Raw genomic sequence first — 14,988 nt, 5'->3', positions numbered from 1 at the left:
AGAAAGATACCCAATTTATAAACCCAGTTCTTATGCTCGCAAATCTATTCCACACGCGGTAACTTTCTCAGCTTTATATAAAACCTGAACTCCAAAACCAAAATCAATCAATTCAACAAAAGAAACACTGACGTAAAACCCCAACCCATACTTGATTCCAAAAATGTCAATTGACGAGCCCAATTCTAAAAAGCACTGTATACAGAAGATACCCAATTAATAATAAAATCAGAGTAGTAGTAAATCCAGTTCTTAAGTTCTCAAACCTAGCATTTTACCATTCCCGTCCTTCAATTCCCAGACCAAGCACGTCAAATTTAATAATAACAATTCAAAATCGATTCCGCAAACCTTATCGTTAATCATGAGAATCATTGACACCACGTTCTGGAACGTTCTCCAAGTACTAGTTGACCTCAAGAACCATAACACTATGCAAAGGCACTTCCTTTGTCCCTTTACAAACAAAGAAACCAGCATTAGAGTTTGATAAAATTTAAATGGTAAGGGATCGTCAGTAGTAATAGTAGCATGCATATCATTTTATCAAAAAAAATTATAAAATAATAAATGAATAATTTACCTCTAATCAGATTCAGATGTCGATTTACCATAACACTACGCAAAGGGACAACGAATCATAACCAGCACTAGAATTTATTAGAAATTGAAATGGTAAAGGAGCGCGCGTCAGTGGTAGTAAGAGTAGCATGCACATAATTTATCAGAAAAATTAAAAAAAAATAATAATAAAAGAATAGTTTACCTTTTTTTATGTATAAATAGAGACGCTCCGGATGTGGGCAATCTTATGCCAATCTTGGCCTTTACCTTTCTCACACCGTTGCTTCAATAATGGATGGCATCCCGTGATTCTTAAAACAGAGAGAGAAGCGGGCAAGCCTTGTTCGGGCAAACATTGAAGCTGAGGGCATACATGAATGGTCAACTCCTTAAGGTTGGTGAGTTGTTGAAAGGCCTCGTTGTTTAGGGCCAACAGATTCCTACTACTCCAGATCTTAATCGTAGCCAGAGTGGTGGGGAGCAATATTCCATCACCAGGAAACGAATCCCCTTTCCAACCAATGATGCTCAACTCCTTAAGGTTGGTGAGTTGTTGAAAGGCCTCGGCGTTTAGGGCCAACAGATTGCTACAATCCTGGATAGTAATCGTAGCCAGAGTAGTGGGGAGCAATATTCCATCACCAGGAAACGAATCCCCTTTCCAACCGCTGATTCTCAACTCCTTAAGGTTGGTGAGTTGTTGAAAGGCCTCGCCGTTTAGGGCCAACAGATTCCTATTATACCAAATCTCAATCTTAGCCAGAGTGGTGGGGAGCAATATTCCATCACCAGGAAACGAATCCCCTTCCCAACCATCTATAAGTAATCCTTTCAATGATGGTAGTTTGTGTAGATCACTCTCCAAAAGCTTTTCGCAACCCTCTATGATAAGCTCTTCTAGTTTAGAGAGAGAGTCGGGGTGTACATGACAAGCATCCGACGTGTTTGGTAAGCTCATCTTCAACTCCGGACATTCATGTAAGTATAGATCCCTCAGCCTGGGGAAAACTAGTGTGCCATCTCCACCAAATGACCACTCCTTCCACTGTGGCATAAAACATATAGATAAGTATTCTAAGGATCTGAAAGAGGTGCCACTAGTACTGCTGCCACCGTACAACTCATCACCCACACTCACCACCCTATCAAACCCCCATATTTCAAGCCTTTTGAGGCATGGCAATTGTCCCAGCGGAGGCAAAATGAAACACCTTTTACAATTCTTAAGGCAGATCGATACTATGTTAAAAAAAGAATGATGTCCCACCCACTCTGGAAATATCGTGCCTCTGTAATACTCGATTCTGAGATTACTCACATTTGTATGAGGCCGAAGTGATTCCAATATTTCTCTCTCTCTCTCCGAACTATTTGCATCGCCGGCAGATTCTTCACTCCATTCCAAAGTCAGATCCGTAATGCCCTTCTTATTCTTCAAATCAGCCTCCAAAGCCTCATTCGCATCACCCACATTTTCAATACTCGTAATCTCAAGTCTTCCCATGAAAGGCTGAACATGTTTCACTTCTTTAATATTATTCCCCCTATCTCCAAAATCAACAACTATTTTACTCAATGTAAGCAAAGACTTCATATTTTTTATTTGGAAGTTCATTTCTTTTACAGCTGTTCCAAAAATATCCAGATGCCGCAAATTTACAAGCCTTTCCATGTTCTTTGGTAATTTCATAAGATTACTACAGTTTGACAACAACAATGTCTGCAAGTTGTACAAACTACATATTGTAGCAGGCAACTCCCTAATCATAGAGTTAGATAAATCCAAGTACCTCAAATGTATCAAACTTTTAATCGAATTAGAGATTGAACCACGTATACCAAGGACTCTTAAGTATCTTCCCGACTTTGCAAAGGTTTTATAAGGCAAGCCAAAATAGAACAGTTTATCTGATCCAATAAAGGTGCGCAAATACTTAGCCTTGCATATAAGCCCAAAATCTTCAGGCTCTGTGCTACATGAGAGGTGCCGAGTATGACTTTGAAGGCTGTCAAAGTCATTTATTTTATCAACCCTGAAGCAAAATCCACGGGATACGAACATGGCTAAATCGTGAACAAGGTCGTGCATGAGGAAAATTGAGTCATCTTTATTCGACTTCTGAAACAATGACCTTGAAACAAGATCTTCCAAGTACTCCTCTCCAACTTCCTCCATTGTCCTAGCTTTCTTATCACTCTGCAAAAATCCTTCAGCCATCCACAACACGATTATCCTGTCTCTCTTAAACTCATGGTCTTTTGGAAAGATTGAGCAATAAGAGAAACATCGTTTTAGATGTGTAGGCATACGGCGATAACTCAACCACAAAGCGGGGAGGATGCTTTTTTCTTTACTATACAACTCATTCCATACATCACTTTCGAGAATGTTTTCCCAATTCTTTGGATTTCGTTCGGAACGTAATAAACCGCCAAGAGATTTGATAGCTAAAGGCAAGCCTTTGCACTTCTTCACTATCTCTTTGCCAATCGTTTGCAAATCTTGATATGCATGAGCGTCTTCGTTGTTTCTGAAAGCATGGCGTGAAAATAACAGCCAACAATCTTCGGGTGATAAATCAGTTAACTGGTAAGTAGCTGTCTTTCCAATTGCCATACTAGAGGCTACTATTGTGCTTCGTGTTGTCACAATGATCTTACATCCTTTTGCTCCAGATTCAAAAGAGCTCTTCAAAGAGTCCCAGAGAATATAATTCTCATTCCAAACATCATCAAGAACCATAAGAAATCTCTTCCCTCTTAAGGAATCCCTTAGTTTCTGTTGAATCTCAAACAACTCTTCTGAACGACACTCTTTCGATGTGACCTTTTCCAAGATTAGTTTTGTAATCTTATAGATGTCGAAATCATTTGATACCGTCACCCATGCTCTTAGATCAAAATAATCATTGACCTCATCATCGTCATAAACGAGCTGAACAAGGGTGGTTTTTCCAATACCACCCATCCCCACAATCGAAATGACTGATAGTTTTTCCTCACTACCATCGCCGGAGAGCAACAAGTCAACAATGACCTTTTTATCATCTTTCCTTCCGTAAACGCTGGATTCTTCAACCAACGGAGTGGGTGGCCTTTGATAAGAAGGGATTTCTCCAAGATCATCTCTCAGACCAAGATTATCCTTTTGGTCTAAAAGACTCTTGAATCTACGAAGGATCTCCGTAGCTTCATTCTTGACCATGCTATCAAATCCAATAGTGAACAAACCACTTGGGATACTCAAACAACAAGGCTGGTGAGGTTTCAGCTCAAGCCTCTGAGCTTCGCTGTTCATGGTATCAACCAAGTCATCGGTGCGATACACCATGTCTTGGAGGTCATCCAGCCACTCCCTGACAGTGATAAGCTTTTCCTCTGCATCGTCGACCAGCTTTGTCACTGACCTCACGACGTTCCTCAGATCACCTAAGACATCAACAACGGGCTGATTTCCACGGAACAAGATGGCTGGGATCTCTTTCGGAGCCAACCTTTCAAACAAGACTTGAAGAAAAGAAGAAAGCAACGCTCCTCCAAATAACTCAGCCATTTATAACTGCCAGCAGATCAAGGGTTCTCTATTTTACAATATATATAGATTCAAAAGTAAGACAATATTTATAGAGTAACTACGGTCAGTTCAGTTTTGTGCTTTATTTATATACATTTTTTTTTCCTTCTAATAAATTGTTTTATTTATTTATTGATAGATAGAAGAAGTGTGTTTGTGAACGTGAGGGTTCACATTCCAGAGAGACTGGTTGAGCTGAGCGGGAAAACCAGAACAGTATTGGCGACGAATAACGAGAGACATCTGAGAGCGTATTTTGAAAAAATACTAGAGGAATTGAATGAGCGTTGATTTCTTCTTTTGCGTTTTTTTTGTCTCCATTCACGGAAACAATAATGCATGAATGAGCAATTTAAAATTTATAGAACTATATACGATATTTACAAATAATAATAAATAAATAAAAGACTCACAGGGAGACGAAGTTCTTCTGCAGAAGATGATTTCTTGAATTCTCAGCGCGCACACAAAATACTAGAGCTGTGAATTGTAATTTGCGAGCAAAGTATGGCAGTGAAGGACGTCAACAAACGCTATAGAAAATTGAATGACAGTTTATTTTTATTTTTGTTATTTTGTCTTTTCCTATCACGCGGAAACAAAAATGAATGGGCTGTCAGCTTTCCATGTTGGAAATTAAATGCACATTAAATTATCTTTTCAGTGGTAGAGAATGAAAGATGAGGTTCCAATTATCTTCGTTCACATAAAATTAAATGTGTCATTTTGAGCAAAAAAAAAAAATAACATATTAAATGCGTCAAGGCATACACACGAGAGGTTTGATTATCAAATATTGTAGGAGCGCGCTGGTTCCTGTTTGCTTTTTTTTTTTTTTTTTTTTTTTTTAACTTTTCCTTCCACTGGGAAACCTGAATATGGATTCACTTTTTTAGAGGACCTCTTCATAGTCTAGAGTTCAAATGACATTAAACCGAACATTGGAAACTATGTTTAACATCAACGTTAATTAGATCATGGGAGCATATTTGAAGCACCTCCTGATATTATCCATCAGTACGTACAACATATTTGACCCTGGGCATTGAGCTCAAATGTAAGGCACGGCAAGACGAACGAATCTCGTGAAGAGAGACTGGTCCATGTGACTGTACTTCTGGAATGCCATGTTCTTCACGACCGGAGGCAATTGGTGATGGTCTCCAATCAGAACGCAGCGTTTTAGCCTCGCACGCCCGTCTTGCTGCCTCTGAAGAAGCATCGGGATGAAAGTCTCGATCTCCAGAATCTGAGCGCTCTCTTCCATCAACAGGTTGTCGTACTTGAAACCCAGCTGCAAAAAGTCTTTTCTCTTCAGAACCGCATGAGTGCAGGTCATCGCTACGATCTTCGCTTGCTTAGTCATCAAGTAATTCGCTCGATCGGCCGTTGACTTGAGCAACTCGAACGCCCGGCACTCTTCGAGTTCTTGGAACATAACCTTCAGATGACGAAAACACCCTTCCGCCGCCCTCATGTCTTTCTCGAACGACTCGCCAGTGAAGACTTGGTGCGGAGCGTTCGAGAAGAACTCTTTGAAGGGGAATCGGTCTTTGACAAATGATGGCTCGTTTCCTTTCTCGACGCAAGCGGCGAGAAATAGCTCCCACCGAGAGTATACATGAAGCAACCAAAAATACCCGGATGTTTCACAGGTATACCCAACATCCTCGGGAAGTTGGAGAGACCTCACCAATCTCTCCACTTCGCTGAGTCGCACAATTATGATACCAGCGGGATTCTCTTTCACATACGAGAGGTCTACCAAGACGAAGAAGATAACGAACCTGGAAATCAATCTGAAATAGCACAGAATACCATTGTTAACAGAGAGAACATAGTTGAGAGAGCAGCAAATTTTTACATAGAGTAGAGTAATTTTAAAAGTTCGCTGAGTCGGACAATTATGAAAAGCATGAAGCGCTCAATTTTCACAGAGATTCACTAAAGAAAAACAACCAATAACAATTACGAAAACATTGAGAAGATGGTTGTACTTAGTACACGTATGGGAGTAAATCTAATAGTTTTTTTACTCGGTTGATTATGAGGATTAGGAAATGGATTCAATTTCAGATGACAACTCTTGATAGACTTGAGATCAAATGGCAGCTCATTGAAAGATTCACGAGACCAAGTAAGTATTGATCAGAGCCGAGGCCCAATGCAGCCTCGTAAACAAGTCCACAGCTTCGTCTAAGTGCTCCGACTCGGACAGGGCTCGGATGAGAGTGACGAAAGAAACCCGAAAATCCAATTTCTCATTTCCAAAATTATGACATAAGGACAGTAACAAAATCTGTAAGTTGTACAAATCAAAGCTCATTTTTCAATAATCCAAGAGTAAGATCATTAGTTCCAATACCTGAGGTAAGAGTGAATGGAATCAAAGACGAGAATATACAAGTTGAATATAACATTATGTACGCTAATTTACTAGAACAGCAAGAATACACAAACACAAGATTCTCTCTTTTTCCAGGAACTGAGTCGATATAAAACAGGGTCCTCAGAGCAATTAAATTCTTTCCATAGGCTCTTTATTAAGCTATCATAGCTAAACTAAACATAGAACCCTTACCAGGTCAGCAATGTTCTTCTAGAAAAGGTGGTGTCTCAATTGCTTCCAAAGAAGACAACTAACAGAAATTCTGAGGAAAGCTTAAGTTTCTTCCACATGGTCGGATCCAAGGATTGGGCTACTAGTTACCCTGAATATGCCATATACATTACACATAATCCATGCGAGCTATTAAATACAAAGAGGATTAGTAAATGCTCATCAGACTATAAAATTAAAAAAAAAAAAAAAAAAAAATACACAGAAACATGTAATCCACAAGACTGATTGAATATCCTTCTTTGGAGATCTTTTGCGTAAAATATGGAATGAGAAGGCCAAAAGCGAAATTACGACACAGAAACAAAAATCCAAAAATAAGATAATTAGTTCAACTACCTTACTTCAGATATATTCATAAAAGATTTGGTGAATTTGAGATTTTTGTGATATAAAAGATCCATCTAAACAAAACAGAAACAAAATTGTTTAGTATATTCTTGATGTGAATAAGATTTTTGAGGCAAGTAACAGTAAGGTAATTTTGTAATCTAAGAAAGGTGCACTAATACTAAGCATTACATATACGTACCCCTGAACTCTGGAAATTGTCTGAGTGGAGACCGAACTTCTCGGGAATTTGCCGTTCGAACCAGAATCACTATCATCGGGCAGTGTACTTTACTTGTAATCGAATTGCAAAAAAGATGATGTAAGATGTTCAGAGAGCATAAAAGCATTCATGACATATCTACAAAAGTCTACGTACCCGACGGAGCTTGGTCATCTAATCCCCGGTGCTGACAAGGCATAGGACCACGTCCACTTGACATTCTGCAAAGAACGAGACTTTAATTGCGATCCATGTAAAAAAATGGTCTCACGCTCGATGTTTTCTAATTTCAATCCTACAGTTCATAAGCTAGATTCCGCAAAAGAAACACTTAAGCGACCCGGACTCACACTTGATTCCTTAACAAAAAAACTCACACTTGATTCCAAAAACGTGAATTATCAAGTCCGATTAAAAAAAAAAATTCAATATTTACAAAAGAAACACTAAACCCGATAGTAGTAGTATTCCCTTCCTTCATTTCAAACCAATTCCACAAACCTTCTCGTAAATGATGAGAATCATGGATGTAACGTGCTCGAACATTGCGGTCTCGGCATTAAAATTGGGCCAGAAATAGTTCTCCAAGTACTGGCTGACCTGAAGAAGTATAATCCTATGCATATCCACAGGCTTCCTCTGTCCGCCGAGACACCAACATTAGAGTTATTTTAAAATTAAGGGTATTGAAGTGTCATAATCTATAAAGAGATGTGGGATAAAGTTTATATAAGTCGCTCAACAAAATTTATCAGGAAAAATAAATCAATTACCAATCAGAGTGGTGGGGAGAAACATTCCATCACCAGGGAACGAATCCCCTTCCCAATCGGAGATGCATGATGAGAGCCTGTGTAGCAAATGATTAAATTGCTGAGGTATTTGTTTTTTATTGCTATATAGCCAATGTTTCATGATGACATACGTGGTATAATTAAACTCGGTATGGTCACGTTAATTCAATGGCTGTGAAGGGTTAATACCTTATAGAGCAGCTTTACTATATAGGAAACTAAATAGCTTTACTAAATAGCTTCACTTCATAACCTAAATCACTCTGCAAGTTTCTCAGCTTTATATAGAGCCTGAACTTCAAAACCAAAATCAATCAATTCAACAAAAAGAAACACTCAAGTAAAACCCCAACCATACTTGATTCCAAAAACGTCAATTGACGAGTCCAATTCTAAAAATCACTATATAGGAAAGAAACCCAATTAATAATAAAATCAGAGTAGTCGTAATAGTAAACCCATTTCTTAAGCTGTCAATGTCAAACCTAACATTTTACCATTCCCGTCCTTCAATTCCCAGACCAAGCACGTTAAATTTAAAAAATAACAATTTAAAATTGATTCCACAAACCTTATTGTTGATCATGAGAATCATCGACATCACGTGCTCGAACGCTCTCCCAAGTACTGGCAGACCTCAAGAACCATAACAATATGCAAAATCACGGGCTTCCTTTGTCTGAGTTTACTTAAATTCAAACGGTAGTATTAGCAGTAGTAGTAGCATGTTTATAACAAAACATGACGTGAGCGATGTGGGAAATCTTGTGCCAATCTTCCCCTCTGTCTTTCTCGCACCGCTGCTCCAACAAAGGATTGCATTTCTCGATTGTCAAGTGAGAGAGAGAAGCGGGCAAGCCTTCTTCAGGCAAATACTGGAGCTAAGGGCATTTAGAAATGTCCAACTCCTTAAGGTTGGTGAGTTGTTGAAAAGCCTCGCCGTTTAGGGCCAACAGATTCCTACTGTCATAGATCTCAATACGTTTGGCTATACAAGTTGGAGCAGAAGAACCCTGAGACTCTGACTGCGTTTGTGAAAGATGACGATAGATTCAAGTACGCGTTCTTTTCTATTGGGGCGTGTCGTAGAAGATTCAAGTCTTGTCGACAGGTGATATCATTAGACGGTTCATTTGTTAAGACAAAATACGGTGGACAATTGCTATGCGCAATTGCGATGGACGCTAATTCACAATTATATCCACTTGCATGCGGGGTAGTAGATAGCGAGTGTCATGCTTCGTGGATTTGATTTTTGAGAAAGTTGAGAGAAGTTATCGGTGAAGACGTTGAAGAGTTGGCGTTCATATCCGATCGACATGTTAGCATCATACATGGTCTCGAGGTGGTGTTCCCTGGTATCCCTCACAGAGCATGCTACCATCATCTAAAACTAAATGTCCAACATAAATTCAAGACCGATCATTGTGGCATTGAACTGAATGTCGCCGCTTATGCTTTCAATAAGACCACTTTCGAAGCTCATTTTCGGCAATTGAGAAGGAAAGATGTCGAGATGGCAAAGTATCTCAAGGAAATCGGTTTTGATCAGTGGGCAAGAGCATTTTTCCCTGGGAAACGGTAAAACACAAACTCTTCATTTTTTCATTACAAGTGTTTTAACTAGATATAAAACGTCTTTAATATGTAACTGTTTGTATAGGTACGATATAATGACAAGTAATAATGCAGAAAGCTTCAACAATAAGACGAGGAATGCTAGAACGTTTCCCATTACCACGTTGCTTGAGTTTATTAGATTCACACTTCAAAAGTGGTTTTTTGATAGAAAAGAAATGGCTAGAAAATGTGATACAAGATTGTCCCCGAAGTTTTAAGACAATCTCCCCATCTAAACAGCAAGGCACAATTCGTCAATACCTATGGACTCGGTATGTATGAATGTCATGTCAAAGACGAGAGAGGTGACTTTGATGTTGATTTGTTGAGAAAGACATGCACGTGCGGGCTACCACAACTACTTGGAATCCCGAGCGAGCATGCCATTGCATCTGCACAACACAGGAGTGTCGACATCAACTCTTTATGCAGTCCTTTCTATTCGAAGGAGACATGGATTGAGATGTACAAGGAATCTATATATCCTGTTGGGAATGAAGATCAGCGGAACGTTTCGGATGACATAAAGAACATGAAGGTGTCAGAACCAATTGAAAAGAAACAAGCCGGTCGACCGAAGAAAAGTAAACAAGGAATGCGGAGGGTCAATCGATACCCTTCCCAAGGCGAAAAAGTTGTCATTCACCGCAAATGTGGTAAATGTGGTGGTATGGGCCATAACAGGAAGACATGTAGTGGAGTTTTTCAAAGGGCCTTTGTGGAATGAGAAGACCAAGAGTTTGAAAGCTGGCGAGGAAAAAGGCGGTGAGTCCTTTGAGATGGTAAAGCCAAAAGCCATACCTTTATGAAGTTGCTAATCTCTCTCTCCATATTCTTTCTTCGCTATTCTTTTGGAGGATAAAATGAACTTGACAAAGGTTGCTTTGTTTTTGTAATATATTTCTCTTTCTAATCAGGTACAGCTAATCATGTCAAATGAAATATTTTACTCAATGTCAGCAAAGACTTCATATTTTTTTATTCAGAAGTTCGTTTCTTTTAGAGATGTTCAATCAATATCCAGATGCCGCAAATTGATTAGTCTTGCCATGTTCTTTGGTAATGTAGTTAGATTAAGGCACATTGACAACAATAATGTCTGAGATTATAGAATCAGGTAATTCTATAATCTCAGAGTAGGATAAGTCCAAATACCTCAGGGTGTATAAAATAATTGATTGAATCAGAGATTGACTTGATTTTTGAATCACGAAAAACCAAGCACTAATCCAGCCTAGTTTTTTTTTTTTTTAATCAGATATTTACCGCGATTCATAATGTAGTTGTAACTCTTTGCCTATAAACTGTTATCATCAAATGTTAGGTTGATCGTTTACAGAGACTAAACGGCAATAAAAAGTTAAGAACTTGTGCGCCATTGTTTTTTACTTAATCACAAAATGAATGTCAAAGAAAGGGACCACCCTTGAGGCCTTGATAGTCTTGAGATTAAATGACAACCCAGCGACGAAATAAGTAATATTGAAACATATTCTTAAATAAAGAAGAACCTCCTGGTTCTATCAATCCGTACAATATATTTTTGGGTCCTGAGAGAAACATAAATCTGTGATCATTCGGGTCAGCATCGTCATCATCAATATGCACTTATTTATTATAAAAAAAATGACATTATGTGATTCCATTGTTCTTCCTCAAGGCTTTCATTTTCTGCGTTTGACGCTTCGGCTTCTTCCAATTCCATTTGCCCCGAGGATTGAGCTAATTCCATATGCAACTCCTTTAATCCAAATGATCGCACGAGTTGGAATCTCGACGGCTTTTTCTTCCATCAGTTCCGTTCCAAGCCATTTTTGGCTCCAGCTAAATGATGTCACTGATAATGACCAAAGATATATATGAGTGAATGGAGTTAAAGAGAGGATAATATACAAGTTTAATGTGACATTATTATGTATGCTAATTAATTATACAAGCTAGAATATACAAACACAAGATTCTCTTTTCTTTCAAAATCAATATTGAATCAAGATCAAGCAGGGTCCATAGAGATAAAACGCACTCACCATGGAAGCTATGTTTTGCTATGCAGATTACAGTATCTCTGAATAAGCACCTCGACTTTGGATTCTTCTTCTGATCCAAATTGTCTGAATACGCCATCCACTTTACATGTAATCCAAGAGAGCGATTAACTACAAAGAAGATGCTCAAATGTTCATAGACCATGTTAAGAAAGGTCATACCTGAGATGAGGCATTAGGTATTTAGTGGAATCGGCATAGAAAATTAAATCTCGACAGCTTTCTTCCATGAACAAGTTTTTGAGCTGCTTTTGGGTCCAACTACTTTCATCACAAAGGTAATAGAGTGAATGGAACTCAAGTTGAGAAAAATATATATTTGCAGCATCACAACATTATTCTCCATCGGCACATATCTGTATTCTCTTGTGTCCACTCCAAAGCTCTCAACCACTTCTGGAATTTGTTGATAAATCTCACAAATCCTCTGCAAAATGATTACCCATTTGACACAACGAAATGAAGGTCTCTTGGATATGCCAAATATAAGACCGACGAGTTAGATTTCATGTAGTTTACCTTTGGAGAGCGGTTTTGTGAACCAATGAGAGAAATGTGAAGCAGATGGATAAAGAGTGATTGAATAGCCTTCTTTGGATATCTGATCAGAAACCAGAAAATCCAATTTCTCATTTCCAAAATTATGACATAAGGACAGTAACAAGATCTGTAAGTTGTACAACCCAAAGGTCATTTTTCAATAATTCAAGAGTAAGATCATTAGTTCCAATACCTCAGGTAAGAGTGAATGGAATTAAAGACGAGAAAATACAAGTTGAATATAACATTATGTACGCTAATTTACTAGATCAGCAAGAATACACAAACACGAGATTCTCTCTTTTTTCAAGAACAAGATTGAATCGATATAAAACAGGGTCTTCGGAGAAATTAAATTCTTTCCGTAGGCTCTTTACTAAGCTATCATAGCTAAACTAAACATAGAACCCTTACCAGGTCAGCAATGTTCTTCTAGAAAAGGTGGTGTCTGAATTGCTTCCAAAGAAGACAACTAACAGATATTTTGAGGAAAGCTTCAGTTTCTTCCACATGGTCGGATCCAAGGATTGGACTACTGGTTGATAATATGACCTTCAAAAACAATTGATAATAAGTCAATGAAACAATGTGATCCGACAACCAGAACATTAGCTTTGAAAAAAAAGGTTACCTCCTTTAGTGATGTTAGAATATGTGTGTGAAAGCCTTCTCGCCAGTCTCCCATTTCTTCTCACCCACCTTTGTACAATGATTTCGTGTACACAATAATATCTTGACGGGAAATCAGCGGGGAAGTTAATTCCATTATTCCCAGCCACTTTTGGCTCCAACTAAATCATGTTACTGATCATGACCAAATATATATAAGAGTGTATGGAATTAAAGAGGCGATAAAATGCAAGCTGAATATGAGATTAATTATATGTAAGCTAATCACCTATATCAGCGAGAATATACAAACACTCAAAAGGGCAGCAGCGATGTACTTATGCCAAAGAAAGTACTAAGAGCGATGTATAGCATCAACTCGAGTTAATTATTATAAGAAAAAAAAAGTCCGTCCAAAAAATCTATATGAAACAGAAAATAAATAACATACCATATCATATTTTATAAGAAAAAAAATTATCATTATACCTTTATTGAAATCTTGAAAAAAAAACTCAACTTCGGGGATGTGGTGTTGCGAAATCGAGTTTGAATCTTGATAGCATTCTTCCATCAGTTCCGTTCTGATGCACTTTTGGCTCCAAATAAATTATGTTACTGATCATGACCAAAGATACATAAGAGTGTGTGGAATTTAACGGATGAGAAAATACAAGTGGAACCGTGAGATTATCATGTACTAAAATTAACTATATCAGCAAGAATACAAAATCACTTACCAGGATGGCAATGTACTTATGCCAAAGAAGTACTACGAGCGATGTAAAGCATCAACTTGAGATAATTTATTACGAAAAAAGTCTGTCCAAAAAATTCTATAAAAAAAGGAAAATATATAACATACTGTTAGAAAATATGGTTGATTTATTTCTTTGTTTAGAATATTACGTGTAAATTAATTCCAGAATATAAGGAATTAATTAGGTGTACAGTTTTATTTTATTCTGATCTGATCTCCTTCTAATCAGATCAAATCTCCTTGATTTTCTCTATGTATTATACTCTTTAGGCTGTATAAATACACCACCAGGAAGTAATAAAAATTTAATTCATTTCCGCCAACATTCTTTTACGTACCATGCCATACTTTATAAGAAAAATGAAAAAAAAAAATGAAAAATAAAAATAAAAATAACATAAAAATTATCATTTTACCTTTTAAGGAAATCTTGATAAAATTTCGACTTCGGGGATGTGATGTCGGGTCAGCATCACTATCATCAAAGATCGTCGACGTCTGTCTCACCATTCTCTGTGTTCAGTGCTCCGGCTTCTGCCACATGGCGTACACAATCATCAACGCCGGGCTTTCTTCTTTCTACTTGTTCAGATTAGCAATGTGATAGGCACCACTCCGTAAACAAACAAAATTACGCCAATGATAATCACAATGATCATGTACCTGATAGATGATATGTTCAGAGACCATACGAAATCTTTCGTACCTGATAGATAGAGCTCTAGGTCATCTCATCGACAGTGCTGACAAGGTATAGGACCACCTCCACGTGGCATTCTGAGAAGCTGAGACTTTATTTTCTATCCACCAAGGCAATTGATGATGGTCGACACCGATCAGAATCGTCTTTTTGCAAAAGAAAAGTATGCGGTAATGTTTTCTAAAAAAGATTAAAAAATAGACATTAAAAACCCTTGGGTAACCAACTTAGCCGTTAACCATACAAGTTGTTCTAAATAAGCCAATGCACTTTACCTATGAACCAAAAGAGCAAAGACTATGGTATGTCTATGTTCATAGACCATAAAAAAACGACGGGCATCTCAACGACAGTGCTGATCGGGTGGCGTCCAAGTGGCGCTCTGTGAATGGCTGAACCTCTGTATGTTAAAGAGAGAATAATCTACAATTATTACTCTGTATGTTCCTACAAATAGCTAGCCAAAATGAAGCACTTCTTTGTAAAACATCTACTTAAGATAAATTATAATTTGTATACAAAAAAAAATTAGTAAGTTAAGAAGAGACCACAGAAATGAATAAAAATGACACGGTGAAACATGGACCACAACACCTTGTGAGCAAAAAA

At 37.9% G+C, this 14,988-nt stretch overlaps 1 protein-coding gene and 3 long non-coding RNA genes across 4 annotated transcripts; all 4 read right to left on the bottom strand.

Annotated features, from left to right (window-relative positions):
• Window positions 1-30: 30 nt before the first annotated feature.
• Window positions 31-4,117, bottom strand: LOC149382996 (putative disease resistance RPP13-like protein 1). The gene is made up of 4 exons (XM_089628805.1): window positions 938-4,117; window positions 352-456; window positions 133-195; window positions 31-84 (listed from the first exon to the last, which is right to left on the bottom strand). Exons 1-4 carry the CDS (start codon window positions 4,115-4,117, stop codon window positions 31-33), a joined length of 3,402 nt encoding a protein of 1,133 aa, XP_089484931.1.
• A 2,605-nt stretch (window positions 4,118-6,722) lies between these two features.
• LOC149382995 (uncharacterized) lies at window positions 6,723-8,074 on the bottom strand. The gene is made up of 3 exons (XR_016301673.1): window positions 7,813-8,074; window positions 7,291-7,532; window positions 6,723-6,887 (listed from the first exon to the last, which is right to left on the bottom strand). It is a non-coding gene; the product is annotated as an uncharacterized LOC149382995 (long non-coding RNA).
• A 3,131-nt stretch (window positions 8,075-11,205) lies between these two features.
• Window positions 11,206-11,791, bottom strand: LOC149382994 (uncharacterized). The gene is made up of 2 exons (XR_016301674.1): window positions 11,753-11,791; window positions 11,206-11,562 (listed from the first exon to the last, which is right to left on the bottom strand). It is a non-coding gene; the product is annotated as an uncharacterized LOC149382994 (long non-coding RNA).
• Window positions 11,792-13,090, bottom strand: LOC149382993 (uncharacterized). The gene is made up of 5 exons (XR_016301671.1): window positions 12,942-13,090; window positions 12,725-12,862; window positions 12,290-12,371; window positions 11,933-12,197; window positions 11,792-11,852 (listed from the first exon to the last, which is right to left on the bottom strand). It is a non-coding gene; the product is annotated as an uncharacterized LOC149382993 (long non-coding RNA).
• Between the last annotated feature and the right edge of the window lie 1,898 nt (window positions 13,091-14,988).

The sequence above is a fragment of the Urtica dioica genome, chromosome 10 (assembly GCF_054948205.1).
Source record: "Urtica dioica subsp. dioica isolate 48M chromosome 10, U.dioica_male_clone48M_v1_H2, whole genome shotgun sequence".
Lineage (NCBI taxonomy): Eukaryota > Viridiplantae > Streptophyta > Magnoliopsida > Rosales > Urticaceae > Urtica > Urtica dioica.
This window is presented reverse-complemented; position numbering and strand designations above follow the sequence as displayed.

Excerpts from the sequence above, each read along its gene's own strand:
- LOC149382996 (XM_089628805.1), bottom strand. The coding sequence starts at position 4,117 with ATGGCTGAGTTATTTGGAGGAGCGTTGCTTTCTTCTTTTCTTCAAGTC. Across the intron at positions 457-937 it reads TTAAGGAGTTGACCATTCAT|GGACAAAGGAAGTGCCTTTG; the intron begins GTATGCCCTCAG and ends TTGTTTGTAAAG. Across the intron at positions 196-351 it reads TTCTCATGATTAACGATAAG|TGCTTTTTAGAATTGGGCTC; the intron begins GTTTGCGGAATC and ends TTCTGTATACAG.